Source organism: Euphorbia lathyris, chromosome 3, assembly GCF_963576675.1.
Source record: "Euphorbia lathyris chromosome 3, ddEupLath1.1, whole genome shotgun sequence".
NCBI lineage: Eukaryota > Viridiplantae > Streptophyta > Magnoliopsida > Malpighiales > Euphorbiaceae > Euphorbia > Euphorbia lathyris.
In genome coordinates, this window is record NC_088912.1 from 22386449 (window position 1) to 22403664 (window position 17216).

General features: G+C 33.4%; 1 protein-coding gene across 1 annotated transcript; it reads right to left on the bottom strand.

The window, feature by feature from the left end:
• Positions 1–4968: 4968 nt before the first annotated feature.
• On the bottom strand, positions 4969–16716 carry LOC136223301 (probable apyrase 6). The gene is made up of 8 exons (XM_066011232.1): positions 15949–16716; positions 14464–14576; positions 13803–13910; positions 12439–12484; positions 8828–8986; positions 7326–7423; positions 6517–6713; positions 4969–5377 (listed from the first exon to the last, which is right to left on the bottom strand). Exons 1-8 carry the CDS (start codon positions 16574–16576, stop codon positions 5107–5109), a joined length of 1620 nt encoding a protein of 539 aa, XP_065867304.1. The 5' UTR covers positions 16577–16716; the 3' UTR covers positions 4969–5106.
• Positions 16717–17216: the final 500 nt, after the last annotated feature.

A 17216-nucleotide genomic window follows, 5' to 3' on the forward strand; every position in this document is an offset into this window, starting at 1 on the left:
TTTCACTACTTTGTTCTTTCCACTTTTTGCTGCAACATGAAGAATATTTTGACCTTCTTTATTGAGCAGTTCTGTTGGATAAGGCCATAGCTTCAGCAACACTTTTATCACCTCCTCATGACCTTGTTGGCAGGGGCGGATACGGGGGGCCGGGGGCCCGGGCCCCTCCGGCCGCCGGAACTTCCATGGTTACGAGTAGTTTCGGCCCCCTAATATTAGGAATAATCTATATAGACTATATATAGTAATATTTCATTGTTTAAGGCCTTGTTTGGATTGAGGTTATTTAAGGTAAGGTAAGATAAGTGTATGATGTTACCTTGTTTGTTTTGAAGTGTAATTAAAGAGTAAGGTAAGTGAGGTGATGATAAATTTTCCTTTATTTCCCTTACACCCCGATTCGATGGGGAAGCAAGGTTAAATAATTTTTTTTTCCAAAAATAGCCTCATCCAAACATAAGAGCTGAGAAAGAATAAAATTCTATGCTTCTTTATTCCTTTCTTATGCTTTTTTATTCCTTTCTTTTTCTTGGTTGAAACTTTGTAATTTTTGAGAATAAAAGTTTTCCTTTACAGTTGAAACTTTGTAATTTTTGAGAACATTTTCAGTAAAAATGATAATAATTTTGTAATTTTAGTAAAATGGCTAAAACTTTTTTCTATGGTACAAGTAAGATGAATAATTGTGTGAATTTAGCTTTTCATGTTTAGAAAAATTAATCTATAATAATTTAATTAACTTTAGTTAGAACTTTTTTTTTTAAAGAAAGTTAAGAACTAGAGAAATAGAAATTATAATTAAAATAAGGATATATAAGTAATTTTATATATAATCTTGGTTTACTTTACATTCAAACCAAATACACTTACATCATTAAGTCATCACATACCTTATCTCCTATCCAAACATAACAAGTTGTTTTATACACTTTACTTTACTTACCCTCAATCCAAACAATAGTTAAAAACACTTGTTTTTTAAAGGTTCTAGGTTCAATTTCTCCAACCTTAATTTATTTTAGAAAGTGTCTATTTATTAATTTTATTTTTCAATAATTATAAAACTATGTTACCATTATTAATTTATTTATTTTCATAACACTTTTAAACTCATTTTTATTATGTTTTTTCCATTAAAAAAATAATTATTTACTTTTGAGACTCAAACAACTGAATTTCTAAATTAAATTTTAAAATTTTAAAACTAAAAATAAAATGTAAAAATGTTATAATTTTTTTAGAAACTAATATTGAACTAATAAAAAAAATTAAATATATCCCATTACGTGTTAAGCTTGTCCAAAATTCAAAATTTCAATATTTTGGATCTATTGGGTACTTCATAAATCCAAATTTCTAATTTTTTTTTGGCCTATTAGACCTTCTTAAATTCAAATTTTTTAAATTTTTTTACATGTTCAGTCCTCCCTAAATCCATTTTTTTTTATACTATTAGGAATATTAAATGAAATCTAGCTTAATTTTGAGAAATTGTACATTATTACTTAAAATTGGTTCTTGACCATTCAAATTATAACACGCATATATACAAAAAAAAAAAACAGCAAGTTCGATTTAGCAAAAAAAAATTCCCGAACGCACATTTGGCCCTCCCAACCAAGTAATCCTGCATTCGCCACTGTTTGTTGGCTTGCAATGTGTATGGGAAGGAAGCCATCATTGTCCATTTCAAACGTGCTGTTCTTGAGAAATGGTAGGCTCTGGATCTTCGTGTACATGTTGGGATAGTTAGAATTAGAGTTTGTAGTCGCTTGCTTCTTCTTTCGCTTCTGTGACTATGCATATGTTGAGATCCATTGATTTGCAGTGAAATTCCAAACACACCTAAAGTATTTTCTAATCCTGCGTTCAAGGTAGGTCAACTTTGAAAGGAGAAAATGAAGTCCTTGTGTTGACTTTTTTGTTGTTCGAAATATAGTTGCAATAAAGATTTTTTAAATGAAAATTAATTGGTATTAGGGTGTATTTTTTGTTTGTGTTTAATATTTGTATTTGTTAAGTTTGTTTTTTCTTTTTAATTTTTTTTCCTGTGTTCGACTTGTTAGAAAGTCCGTTTAGCTTGGTTTTGTTGTAGAATCTAGTTATCTGATTCTTTAAAATAATATAAAATATTAGATAATATCAATTTATCTAGTTAAATTTATGTTTTATTTCAACCATGCTAGTTATTTGATTTTTTTTATTAAAAATGAATAAAATTAAAGAAAAGGGAGAAAGAGAAACAAAGAACAAAGAGAGTAAAAAATACAGGGTAAATTATGCCCATGGTCACTGAATTTTATCCATTCTCAAAACAATTGTTAATGACCTCAAAATAAAAAATTCGAAGAGTTAATGATATTCTAATGATATTCCATGTGTGCTTAAGTGTATATTTCAATATACAGTAAAACCTCTATAAATTAATACTCGATAAATTAATAAACTCTTTAAAATAATAATTTTTTCTGGTCCCGACTTGGGCTAGTTCAAAAAATGACTAATTTTAATAAATTAATAAGATAATAATTTTCTGGAACAACATTGTATTATTACCTCTATAAATTAATAATTTCTCAAATAAATATGTGAAATATATATAGATATACATACTTAGGATAATTTAGCAAAATATGAATCAATAGTATTTTGTTTTTTCTTAAAATTTAAATCTAGTTGAATTTTATCTCTAACTATTCTCAATGAATTCAAAAGTTTTGGTGTATCATTGTCAAATTGTAACAAAAAATTGTAAAGAGTGGATTATACTGTAATTGTTTCCTTCTTGTGACTGATCTTACCGAATCATTCCTAGTTTCATTCTCAATTGAATTTTGCATAACGCTCGATACAATTTCTTCTAAATTTTGGACTTGTGAGCAGGGGCGGAGCCACCAGGGTTCGGGAGGCTCTGGGCCCCCCGGCCATCGGCTCCACCATTGAGTAGAATCTTTTCGGCTGTTGATAGCTCCCTTAATTATAGTATATTAATACGTGTTTGTTGTATTATAACAATATGTTGAGATGGTTGGGTTGGTTAAGAGGTCTGTTTTGTTGGGAAAGGTCATGGGTACAAACCCCCCAACCTCTTTTTTTTTTTTTTTGCTATTATATTTATCTCATTGATTGTTCCGGATTGGTTAGCTGGGACCAAGAAGGGATAAAGTTTAAAGAGAGGATTTTCTTAGCGCCCCTACCGCCAACATGGGATATTCTTTGAAGCCTTCAAAGATCGGATTCAATCGATTATTCGCATTTAACTTGAACAATTCTTGTGACAACGGGGAATTTTACTTTCGATCTGTGCCAAGGTTTTAAACGAAAAGGAAATAGGATCTTTATTTGAATCCCACTTGTTAACCAATTTTTAGGAAATTCTTTTTCTGATAATTGAACTCCATTATAGGTACAATTCTTTTAAACTTTTTTTTCCAAGTATAATTTTAAGCAATTAATTTTTTTGCTATTATTTATCTAATTGATTTTTCCCTACAATTCTTTTAAACTTTTTTTTTCCAAGTATAATTTTAAGCAATTAATTTTTTTTGCTATTATTTATCTAATTGATTTTTTCCTTACAACTCTTTTAGACTTTTTTTTTCCAAATATAAATTTTAAGCAATTAATGTTGGATTTATAAAACATTAAATATTTCTACTTCTTTTAAGCTTAACACTTTTAATTTTTTAGCATTCAAAACAACGCAAATTTAGATGTCTTAGTTTAGAAAATCAACATTGGACATACAGAAAATTAAATAAGTTTACACTTTTCAGTTTGGTCAAAATGAAGCAGTTTTATCATGCTATAGGCTAAAAAAATTTGCCCAATCCTAACGGGCTGGACTTTAAAAAATTACCGCAAACTATACAACTAATTAGCCTCTCCAAACCTCAAATCCTGGCTCTGCCATTGCTTGTGAGCATTCATTGTTTTCATTCTTGTGATCGGTCATGGTTGATTTATTGACATCTTTTAGATGAGAAGTCATTTTTTATATGATTTGAAATAACATTCCATATAAATTTATATCGTAATTCATTAACTATGATACATAGAATATTTTTAACATAAATACAATGAACTTTCAAATTTAATTTTATTTGTTCATTGATTGTAGATAAAAACTTTATTTAAATTAGTAATTTAAAATTTATTTTTAAAAAAAATTAAAATCACTTTATAAATTAATAATTATTAATTTGTTGATTAATTAATAACTCTATAAATTAATAAAATTCCATGGTCCCAACATTATTAATTTATAGAGGTTTTACTGTATATGCTTTATTACTCTTCATATACCAGTTTAAGCAACTGGGAATAGGAAATTCAAATGAATGATATGAAGTTTCCAGCAGTTGCAGGTTTTCATAACTGAAATTAACTTTCTGATGGAATAAGAGAATTTGTAACGTCAATCATACAAAATACATCACAAATAAGTTTCTAACATAACTCTAATCTCTAAAAAAACTAATTCTAAACTAGTAACCCTAAATCGCAACAAAATCCTAAGCTAAACCATAAACATGCAAGGAGATTATCTTGTCACTAAATCGTAGCAAAAATTACACTAAAATCACAACAAAAATCGCACAAACAAGTTCCATAGTTTGTCTTCGCATAAGCAATGTTTCCATACAAATATGTTTACATGATAATATATATATATATATATACTTAGGATATTTCGAAAAAAAATAACTTTTAAAAATGTTTAATTTTAGTAAAAGATAGTATAATGGATCTAAATTTGTAAACGAACCTTTTACTTGGATCAATTTTGTATTTACCCAAAATAAAATGTATGACAGTAGAAAAAATAGATAAAATAAATAGAGTTTGAAGTAGAAAAAATAGATTACTACAAAACAAATTATTTCTTTTACCATATGTTTTAGGCTTCTTTCAATAATTATTTCAAAAACAACATAAATTAATTAAAATCAACTTAAAAGTTTAAACCTAAAAAATTCATTATCTTATTGGTAAACAGATCCACTCTTTTCCTAAAGAAAGAACATGGTTCAATGAGGATACAACAGAATTTACAGATGAGATTGTTCTTACATAAACAAAAAAGGGTAGGTGTGAGAAACAAAATCACCTGGGCACCCGTGTTACAATATAGTGCCCTTTTTCTAGATCATATATTGTTTTTAACTGCGGTTTTCGCCATTGCAATACAAATAATACAGCAAGCATAGCTATTACTACAAATGCAAACAATGAGAAATATGTCACTGATTCATTTCCAACTATATCATCCAAGCTATCAACTTCTGTCTCACTTCCATCCACCGTTGATTGCACAAGGAAAGCTCCGAGTGTCCAGTCCAGGCGTGAGCTCTCTGTATCATTCGCCAAACCAATTCTGCATATGCAAGTGTCAAAATGAATTATTATGTTATAACCGTGTTATACAATTGATATGTTTAACATGATTATAAATCACACAAACATGATAATTATGTCAAACAGGTCGTGTCGAACGGGATTTCTCTGTAAACCATGTTGTCTTGTCAGAAATTGGCAACCCCTAATTATGCACACAAAGGGTCAACTTTCGTACTACTAATTTCTTTGCAAATGATCAAGTCATAGATGGAGGGTAAAATGCATCCATGGCCAGTGAACTACATCGCTACTAACATTAATAGCCCCTAAACTTCATTTTGTGACCCCAAAAAAAAAAAAAATTGAACTTTACATAACTTTAATATTAAACTATTAATGTTCAAATCAACAAAAATATATTGACAAGTTTGACTATATTATTGACTCTTTTTCCATACGTGTCACCATAAATTATGGTGAAATACCTATTTTACCTTCATGCCACATTTTCACGTTTGCGTAATTCAAAACAATTAGAAACTCGTTTCTTAAATTTGGAAACTTATTTCCTAGGATGTAATGTGTTTTCAGAAGCGGATCAATATTAATCACATGGTCAATAAATCCCTAATATTTTCTAGATCATCTTCTGCAAGCTTTTGAAATGAAAAATCTCTTTTTTTTCTCTCTATTATGTGACTTTTATGTAATTTTTTATAGTGGAGATATATATAAAACTTACACATACATTCTTATTACTCGAAAAAAATTACAGATATATCTATATATTTTTATTGTTTACACATTTGCCCCACATTTCCGTTTGTTAGATTTTTTACAAATATCGTTTCCGGTTTCTGTTTTGTTTCAGTTTCCGTATCCATATCAGTTTTCGTTTCCATGTAACATAGATGCCAGCTAATAATGATAGTCTCGGTGATTTATCTACAGTCGGAAACGGAAACTCAAACGAACACCAACAAACGTTATTTCTAAAACACATTCTTCAAAACATAGCCAGGAAACAGAAAAGAAACTGAAGCGGAAACGGAAACAAGACACGGAAGCGCTACTGAAGAGGAGTTTCCGTGCAACATAGTCTACAGGTTAAATAGGGGAAGAAAAAGGACTACCAAATGCCTTGGTTGCAACTTGGAAAGGGAGGAGAAACAGTACCTTCTATCATTCATTGGAATTCCAAGGCCATCATGCAAGAGTGCTACCATGTATGCAGAAGAAAAACAGTATCTCAGCAAATCCAAATCATCAGTTCCATGATGTTTACTTTTTAGTTTGTCCCAATCAGCTCCACAATATTGTTTCCCAGCTGCCTCCAATTCAAACAAAGTACTCCTATGAACTAGGCCAAAAAACTGCAGAAGGTTTAAAAATTAGAGAGAAAATTGCAATGGGGAGAAATAATAGAACATCTACACATGAAGTAATTTGTGAGAGATTCCACTTATTCAAGTAAGGTTTAGATTAATTCATTGTTTTAATTTCTTCATATGTAATTCAGAAAAAAAAATCTACTCTAATTCAACTTTATTACCTTTTTTTTCTCTTAATAACATGACAAGATTCAAAATTAAGATAAATAAAGTTCTAAACAGTGTATATTCAGCAACTATAAATATGAATTTTTCTACTAATATATCTCGACAAAAAACTCCAAAATTGAACTATACCGCACCGCCCTCAGGCCTCGATCTAAAGGGTCAAAATGGCTCAATTGTGATGTCAAAACCACAAATCTAGTTAATTCTTTAGTTTCAGGATCAATGAATCACAAGTTAAGCAAATGCTATTTAACCATTCTGCCCAATCGAAGCTCCGATTATCCTAAACAACTTGACAGCATAACATGCATCCAGTGGGGGAAAATGAAAACCTTCATGACAGATGCATAACACAAATCCATCAATTACATTTAGTACGGCTGCAGATGTAGCCATAAATTTCAATTCATATCGCTATATACAAACCTCAGAAGTAAAAAACAAGCTTTCTTGAGAAGCAGGCTTGCCTTGTAGCTCCAAGAGGAAAGATGGAATGATTTTACAAGGAGGATGAATGCATTCCTCTGCACCAAGAGAACAAACAAAACAATAAAACGTCAGCGCAAAAAAAATCTTTTGAATTCAATTACCAATGATAACACATGTTATAGACCATGGAAATAGAGAAAAATCCATGGGCATACCATGTAGATTAAGAGCCTACATGAATATATTAAACTTAACATGAATATAGATAATTTATACAAGGTTCTCCCTAAGTTACTCCTACAATTAAGCAAACAAAGCAGCCCCACTAGACCCTACTAGCAGCCATCTAGCTGATATAGCAGCCTTAGGCATGCTTAAGTTTATTACATTGACTTATTCTATAACAACACAGAATCTTTCCATCAAACATTAGCAAATCGAAGGGGAGGAAGTGGAGACACATGGAAGAGGATATCAAACAAAAAAAATAAAGGTAATGAAGCATTTCACAAATGGCAATTGTCCCTATGTTTTCACTTGGAGGGGGAAGGGAGATATATTGTGAGCAATGCTTTTTTTTCCAATACATTTGTACAAGCCCCAAAATTATTAATACAGCACATTAAAAGCATCATTTCATTTTAAATGGCATATAAATAAATGATACTTCATCAGATAGTACCCATTACACTATAGAATTTCAAGGCAATGACACAGATTGGGGTAATATGTAATAACATAGGCACAAGAAATGGATAAAAGACGATACACCTGTTAAGTAATACACACAACATCTACTACCGATCTAAAGTCTCCAAAACTACCATTTCTTCCTCCCAGGAAGTTTATTATTATGAAATTTAATCATTTGCATATTATTGATCCAAACAATTACTTCATGTTATTGATCCAAACAATTACTGCACTATCTTTCTTTTCTCCCAACAGCCGTATAATGATCTTTAGTTATTTGACTTTTAGATAGTGCTGAATGATGTGAAAAATATGGATCAATGACAACTCCCATTAAATGAAAAATATTGTAAAAAGACAATGAGGTTAAGAAGTAGTTACTGGTTGGCAAAAAGAAAGCTGTAGCTTGGGGTATGTACAAGAAATCCCATGATTTTTAAAGAACCCAAAGCTCTGGGAAAAAGAAGGGAAAAAACAGAAACAAATAGAAGAGATCTAGGTCAATGGGAAGTAAAGAGAAAGGATTTATCACAGCAGTTTTCTGAACCTTGTACAGTATAATGGTTTTAATTTGTTTATGCATATGCTGTTGACTGCAAATCATCCTTACACTTCGAAAATATAAGGAGGATTTGGAAAAGTAGCCACAAAAGGATTGATTTCCACCAATACACAAAAATCCCAGCTCAAAGTTAGAAGTCCTAAAAAGTACGGTCGAAAGGGAACAACGTACTGTATTACAGCAAAAAAGGGTATGATGTAAAACATCTAAAAAACTTATCAACTTCATGGTCATAAGATGGTACCTTGTCTACTCTTCAACAATGCTGACGCTTCAAGTTTGCAGGCGGTGAAGTTTCCAGCAGAATGAGAAAAGAGAAGCGTTGAATCACTTACATTGGATGACAGCTCATATCCTTTGGGAATGCAAGGGTTACCAACAGAGCTCTCCCTACTACTAGGCACTGCATTGTCATTCAACAGTACTAATGACAATTAGAAAAGATTAAATGACATACATTGAAATCGATTCCAAAACGTCAAGAATGCATTCGTGAAACTAATAAACTAGAAGGAAATATGAAATGCACAAACACCAAAATTCAAGGTACAGTCTGAATCTCTCGAACAACTTTATACACAAACTATTAAGTATCATAGCAAACGTTATGCTATAATTGGCACCATTTATTTGGTATAAATAATTTTGATTATAAGTTAGATATAGAAAACTCATGTCATACTGGCACATTTTCATACAAAGTTATTTGGTACATTTAGCTTTTCTATGTTAATGTTATACTGGTTTTGAACACAAGGATCTAAATAGTGATATATTTTGCAGTTTAATGGAACTGGACACCAATTTGAGAGTTTTTAAAAAAGCTTGCTACTCCACTATTATCAATATATGTTTTTTATCGCAACTTCTCTTAGAATATTAATTATCTCAATCACTTGCAATAACTGATTAAAAATTGTTCTACGGTCAAATTATGTTCACTAAATTAAGAAAAAAGTGGATTGCAACATTCATTTTTAGTAAAGAAAAGATTGCGAAGTGATTTGACATCTGAGTTATTGTTCTAGATTCTTTTTGTGAAAAATAAAATAAATTTTAAACTTAGATTCTAATATATTATGTACCTCATACTGCATAGTTGGATGCTACGTTGCTGAATATATCAATTTGTATTGATAGTTTACGACATATTAGTGTCATATCATCATAAACTAGTGTTTTAGTTGATTTGGCACCAAAGTACTAGCTGCCAAAAACACCAAGTATCAAAGTGTCATGAATTTGATCACTGGACCTAACAAGCAAAAGAACCATATCACAAATGATTTTTCTATGTTTCTCTTAAACTAAACCATATTGGTGTAAAAAAAAAAAAAAAGGGCGGCCCGGTCGCATTACGCGTCCCCGCTGAGCGAGGGTCCGGGGAGGGGTCCCACCACAAGGGTGTATTGGGGGCAAGCCTTCCCTTGCCAATTTAATTGGCAAGAGGCCGCTCCTAAGACTCGAACCCGTGACCTCTGGTCACACGACAACAACGTTTTACCGTTGCGCCAAGGCTGGCCCTCACTAAACCATATTGGTGTAATTGAATAAAAATCCTTTGCGTCCAACTACAGATACATCTACGAAACAATAGCATTTCATAACATAAAACAATTAAAGAAAAAAAAAAAAACAAGTTGAAAATATTTATTTCCATCCCAAATCTTACACTCACGAATAGTAACTTTTGGAATTAAGAGTTCTAATTTAGTCCTGCATATAACATGAAAGGACAAACTTTGATAATGATAAGATAAATTAATTTTAGAGTGGAAAACTTTAACAAATTCTAGCTTATAGATGTTCTACTATTGCTTATTGAGAACCCAACGTTTATGAGCAAGGTCGTTTCCCACTATAAAGGGCGGCCCGGTCGCATTACGCGTCCCCGCTGAGCGAGGGTCCGGGGAGGGGTCCCACCACAAGGGTGTATTGGGGGCAAGAAGATATCAGACTAACAACAACAACAAAGCCTTAGTCCCGAAATGATTCGGGGTCGGCTAACATGAACCATCATATAAAACCGTGAAAATCAAGTCGTGTCAGCGACACAGATTCGCTCCCTCCACTCCGTCCTATCCACTACCATATTTTCCTCAATTCCCAATAAACTCATATCACTCTCGATCACCCTCCTCCAAGTTTGCTTAGGTCTTCTCCTACCCCTCACCACTACATCCCTTTGCCACTCTTCGGTTCTCCTAACCGGCGCATCAAGCGCTCTACGTCTCACATGGCCAAACCACCTTAGTCGGTTCTCTCATTTTATTCTCAATAGATGTGACCCCTACTTTTGTCCTAATTATTTCATTACGCACCCGGTCCTTTCTCGTGTGACCACACATCCATCTCAACATACGCATCTCCGCCACCGACATCTTATGGATGTGGCAGTGTTTCACTGCCCAACACTCCGTACCATATAACAATGCTGGTCTAATTGTCGTCCGGTAGAATTTTCCCTTCAATCTATTAGGCATGCCGGGATCACAAAGGAAACCCGTAGCACTCTTCCACTTCGACCAACCAGCTTTAATCCTATGAGCAACATCTCCATCTACTTCTCCATCCGTTTGGATAATAGATCCTAAATACCGGAAGCAATCCGAGGCCTGAACAACTCTCCCATCTAGGATGATTGTCCCTGCCTCCCTACTCCTACGGCCGCTAAACTTACACTCCAAATATTCTGTCTTACTTCGACTCAACTTAAAGCCTCTAGATTCTAGAGTTTGCCTCCATAGTTCCAACTTCATCTCCACTCCTTCTTTCGTCTCCTCAACCAACACAATATCATCTGCAAACAGCATGCACCATGGTATACCATCTTGAAGTGAACTTGTTAGTTCATCCATAACGATGGCAAAAAGAAATGGGCTTAGTGCGGAACCTTGATGCACTCCAATCGTAATAGGAAACTCTTCAGTCTTCCCAACACTAGTACGTACACTCGTGCATACTCCCTCATACATGTCCTTTATGATGTCAATATATTTCCGCGAAATGCCTTTCCTTATCAAGGCCCACCAAAGTACTTCCCTTGGTACCTTATCACATGCTTTCTCCAAGTCAATGAAAACCATATGCAAGTCTTTCTTCTTATTTCGATAGTGCTCCATTAATTGTCTCATTAGATGGATGGCTTCCATAGTTGATCTTCCCGGCATAAAGCCAAACTGGTTTTCCGAGATCTTCACCGTCCTCCTTAGCCTTTGTTCAATCACTCGCTCCCAAAGTTTCATAGTGTGACTCATTAATTTGATTCCCCGATAGTTGGCACAATCTTGGACATCGCCTTTGTTCTTATACAAAGGGATTAAGGTACTTTTCCTCCATTCTGATGGCATCTTATTGTTTCTCCAAATTTTGTTGAAGAACGTCGTCAACCATTCGAATCCTCTTTCTCCCAAACATCTCCAAATCTCAATAGGGATGCCATCAGGTCCTACTGCTTTCTTCAACTTCATCTTACTTAATGCCATTTTGACTTCACCATTTTGAATTCTCCGCAGGCATTCATGATTTATCATATCGTGATGGATACTTACAAGAAGATATCAGACTAAATTAGACTAAATTTAAGAGTCATACATTGAACGAGAATATATTCCAGCTTCTGAAAATCTTTGCAAAAATAAAAATAAAAACAATGCAGGATAGAGCCAAAGCCAACAATCACATTTTCACAGAAAATGCAGTGAATATCAGAGTGGACGGATAAGGCAACAAGATATAGATGCTAAAACAAAAATTAACTATAAACTAAGGAAGAGAATGCCCTTAAATCCAATACCTCTTAGATCAGTCAATATCCTATATTATTTCTAAAGAAAGCATTAACATAGAACTTACGGGCTCTAGAATTGTGCAGCTCGCGTAGAGACTTCCACACTGCATCCTACATGACAACAACAGTCATCCCTCAGTTAAGGACCTTTAAGAGCACACTAACACATTTAAGTAGCAAAAAATAACAGAAAGCTGCTGCATTGGTCGGTACAGCAGCATATAACTAAATCGAACTGAATCATAAACTTTTCTTACTTGATAAGAATGCACAAAGAATTTGATAATGATACGAAACAATGCGATTTGATGCTTGCTTATAGGTTATAGCATATGAATTTCACTAAAATGCAAGTATGCAAGAATGAGAATTATTTAGATATTTATTGAATATTTCCACAGCATAGCAGCATGCTCATAAAACCAGCAAATTAATAAAAAAAAGTCAACTTGAGAACTGCTAGAATTACATTTATCCCTGCTACTTCAATTCACTGGAAAAGTTGTCCACTAAGGCCACTTTGTTGCTTTCTCAACCTACTTCCCACACTACTACAAACATCGAAAATTAAGTTAAAGAAGTGAAAGGTGTGTACTACTCTTTCTCCTGAAAGTCAATTGAGGTAGTGGGAAGAGGACCACATAAAAAGTTAAGGGTTGAATCCTCACTTTTATTTGTGGTTCACCTCAAGTATGTAATCTGTCTGCTCTCCTATCAACGACTGCTTCCAAACTGTCTTTTGGTCTACATATCCATGCATGAACTCAGACTTATTCATTGCTTAACTTGCCCCATGTTTGAGAACAGAAGGATAAGGAAGGAAATGGGAGGAAAGAAAGAGTTGAAGGAAATAAAGTCAAAATACTTCCTCTTGTTTTGAATGAAGAACAAAAATTAGAGGGCTGAAAGTTTTAGTTAGTTTTTCACAAAATTAAAATAAGACCCTTTACTTGTACTAAATATAAAAAACTCTATCATAACATAAAAAGGTAAATGCTATCATTCTCACCACACTTTTCTCTCCAAATTGGGAGAAAAAAAGTTAGTAGGCCACTCAGAAAATATTCTCCTCACAATTTTCTGTCCTCCCTTTGCTTCTTTTCCATTTTCCAAACAAGTTAGAAGTGGAACATTTCAAACTTTTCCTTCCATTTCCACCCTTCCCAATCACAGGGTGAAAGCTCACAAACAGGTCTATGTTACTGATGCACAAATACTTTTACAAGGCAGAAAAAATGTTTTATTCACAATACCATTCACTTCTTGCCAAAGAAGAAGAACAGGAAATATATCAGTTGTCATATGTGGCATAAAAATGTAACTCAGCACATATAACAGACTTTCAAATATTCATTACAAAGATAAAAGAAAAAAAGGAAGACGATCTATGTTGAACATCAAGTAGAAAAGGAATATACATGGGAAACACCTGGCCAAGTCCTGGTAACTTTTGAGTCTGAAGATTGTAAGTAACTCCACCCAGTTTGATCATGCGTGAAAACTGTCCTTTCTCTAGTGCTCTTGAAGCAGAAGTAACCTGCATATAATGGTCACTTGGTTCAAATTTCAATAATGATAACAAGTTTAGGTATCACACTTTCATTTGATGAATGAATTAAAATTTAATGCTATGCTAAATATAATTATAGTACAATAAGGTTTAAAAGAATACTTTTTAGAATAATCAGATTTTTACCAATTGGGTGTAGCTCATTTACACGAAGTGGAGGTGGGAGGTCTCAGGTTCAAAACCCAGCCTCTTAAAAAATTCCACAATTATCCAAAAAAATCAGGTTTTATCACATGCAAACAAGTGTGCCATCATATTCAAATAGGCAATCCATGGGGAGAGGAGGGCAGACAGGCAGAGACAAAATGTGTATGTGAAGTCTAAGAATAAGAATTCAAGTAGGTTTGAACGAGACATATTCAAGCATTTGAAACGAAGTACTTCAGCTAGAAATAAGGATCAGAATGATTTGTGTTAAAAAAAAAAAGTAATAAGATTTGTATTCGAATAGCATGCAGTGGAAAGTAACGTGGCATTCATCAAATTCAGAAACTCTAGAGCTTTGATGGTGGAAAAGAACCTGCAAAGAAGTGCCTCCAAGTTCAACTACCCCAGTAGTTTCCAGAGGATCACCTTCCAAGGTCCCAAAAGCATAGTTGACTGCCATCCAAGCATAGACACCCTTTTCTTCATCTGTAGTTTGACCACAAATATTGTAAAACAAGTCATTTATACATTGTAACAAACGAAAAAAATGAACAAACAACATATCAATTTTTTCATAATTCAACCAATTTTTGTAAACAATTGTTAGATGGAGATACAGGTACAGAAATCAATAAGTGGCGTAAAATATCCAAGGTATGTGATGTAATACAGCAAAGAAATGCAAAAAAAAAAAAAAGGAAGCCTCATATATAGGTAGGTAATTTTTATGCACAATTACTAGAATATGAAGCACGATAAAAATAATAAGAAATACAATTTCAATGTGATTTGATTCAGTCAATAATAGTCTGCCACCCATCTGCAAAACTAATAATGTTAACATTAACATCTCATATTTTCACCTATAGAACAATAGTCATATTATCTCTCTGACAATAAGAGTTCAACACTCGTTTTAACTAAATTGTGAATAAGGCCAACGCACTACTTCATTGGAAGGAAGGATAAAACAGGATAGTAAAAGAAAGGACAGACAAATAAGAGCTCTTCCATATTTCTGGCAGTTCAGAAAACCTAAAGAAGAAAGGATATAAGAGAAAAGTTAACCCGTCAAATCTCACTTTGCTTTCTCTTCAAATTTGAGAGAACAAAAGTTAGCTTGCTTTTCGAATAAACATTATTTTTATATAAGACTATTGTAGCCTTTTATCCTTAATATTTAAAACCCTTCCTCATTACTTGAAACATGAAAATATGATTAGTCTCTTACTCCTTTCTTTCCTTATTCTATGGATCAATGAGCATCCTTGTCAATGCAACTAAGACTTCCACAACTCTAAGGATTACAAGGCACAAACTTAGAGACAGCTAGATTGTCCTATAAAGGTTTCTTATTGAACATAAGAGTTGCTTCAAGATTTATCTTTAATTTTTGACCTCAACCTTAACATGCTTCAAACAGAAGCAGACTTCCTATAACAAGTACAGGCCACGGACACATATTCCAAGATCACCAACTCAAACTTAGTTCTACATAAAAACAGGTTGTTTTAGCAAAATTGACATCAGTATAAACATATCATATTTAGCATACGAATGAGACATATAGCCTACAACTATAAACAGCAATCAGGGTGCAAAATCAAAATCCAATCTAAGGGAGAGAACAACTAACTATGAAGTAAACCCCTGCTTGTCTGGTGTCCCTTAACTACTTGCATGAACAAAATTGCTAAGTTTTTAATCAAATGTTAACAACTAACAAAAATGATCTGATGTGATCTGATGCTACATATTCAAGGTCAAGAAATCCAAACAACCATAGCTGAATATAAAGACCTCATTTTACTTAAGAAACTATCCAAACTGAAAGTTAAGAAGTTTCCATCTAACAAACCTTGAATAAGACGAGCCCATTCGTCCTTAAACACAAATCCAGACTCTCTCAGAACTCGTCTACAGGACTGCAATATCCTTTCCTTCACCTTCAACTCCAACTCATTCACTTCCTCACCAGTAGCCATCAATTGCACTTTAGTGTTCCCCCATTCCTTTTTAGGAACTCGCCCTTTGGCAAACTCAACCAACTCATCAACCAAACCACCTGCATTTTCCGGATCCTCTGAGAACCCAGCCAATCCAGGCCGAATCTTCATATACCCAGCAATCAACGGCATTTGACCATCAGTAAAAGGCATGATTCCCTCCGCCAAGAGTTCGTATACACGAACACGAGTTCCAGAGGAACCCGAATCAATAAGGACGGCGAAGAATTGGGATTTAGGTTCCGAGAATTTGGTGGAATGGTGGATCTTCTGAGCGGTAAAAAAGAGGTAGTAGAGGAAAGGAACGGTTAGGAGAAAGACGGTGAGGATGAAGAATTTGTGAGATTGGATTTTGTTGGAGTTTTGAGAAGGTAAGTTCGGAGGAGAAAAGGAGTTCAAGTGCATTCGAGGATGAAGTTGAGTACGGTGAGGTGGGAAGTAGGCATTGGAAGTTCTGGACTGAAGAGTTAATGAATCCATAGTAGTGATTGAATTTGGATCATAAAGCAGGGTTTTAAGGATTCAGATGGTTCCAATTCCAAATTTTCGTGTGCATATCTATGGGTTTGTGAATTAGATCAAACAAAAGAGAACAGACGAAAACGAAGGTTGAAAATATGCTTCTGTCCCCTTATTTCAAATTTTATAAAAATCTCCATCAAAAAAAAAAAAAAAATTATAAAAATCTGACTGAAAAGAAAGGGTAATTAATTTATTAGTCTCTATATTTTGATAAAACACACTGTTTAGTGTTTGTATTTTTAAAAACACATGGTAAGATCCCTAACATTTTTCTCAGTGAACTGCTTAGTCCTTCTATCTGTTTGTTAGAAATTTTTTACCATTTATGACTTCAGAAATGACTAAATTACCCTTTACTATTTACCTTCAAACTTTAGAAGAGGAAATCCAATTTAGAGGAAGAAGCTATTTGTATGGAGAACAAGAAAAAGAAAAGAGCCAATGCTTACGAATTTGAACGATTAAGAAGAAAATTAAGAAGAAGAACATTCAAAATTGATTTCAGATGCATTAGAGTTTAAAGGAAAGGAAAAGAAGAACGCAAATCCAAATTGACTAATAAAATCTTCATGAGAGTCTAATGTTAGGGACTAAACAG

Coding starts and splice junctions, on each gene's coding strand:
- LOC136223301 (XM_066011232.1), bottom strand. CDS start 16,576: ATGGATTCATTAACTCTTCAGTCCAGAACTTCCAATGCCTACTTCCCA. Junction 12,485..13,802: donor AGTTACCAGGACTTGGCCAG/GTGTTTCCCATG, acceptor GTTGTCATGTAG/GATGCAGTGTGGAAGTCTCT. Junction 5,378..6,516: donor ATTCCAATGAATGATAGAAG/GTACTGTTTCTC, acceptor TTGCATATGCAG/AATTGGTTTGGCGAATGATA.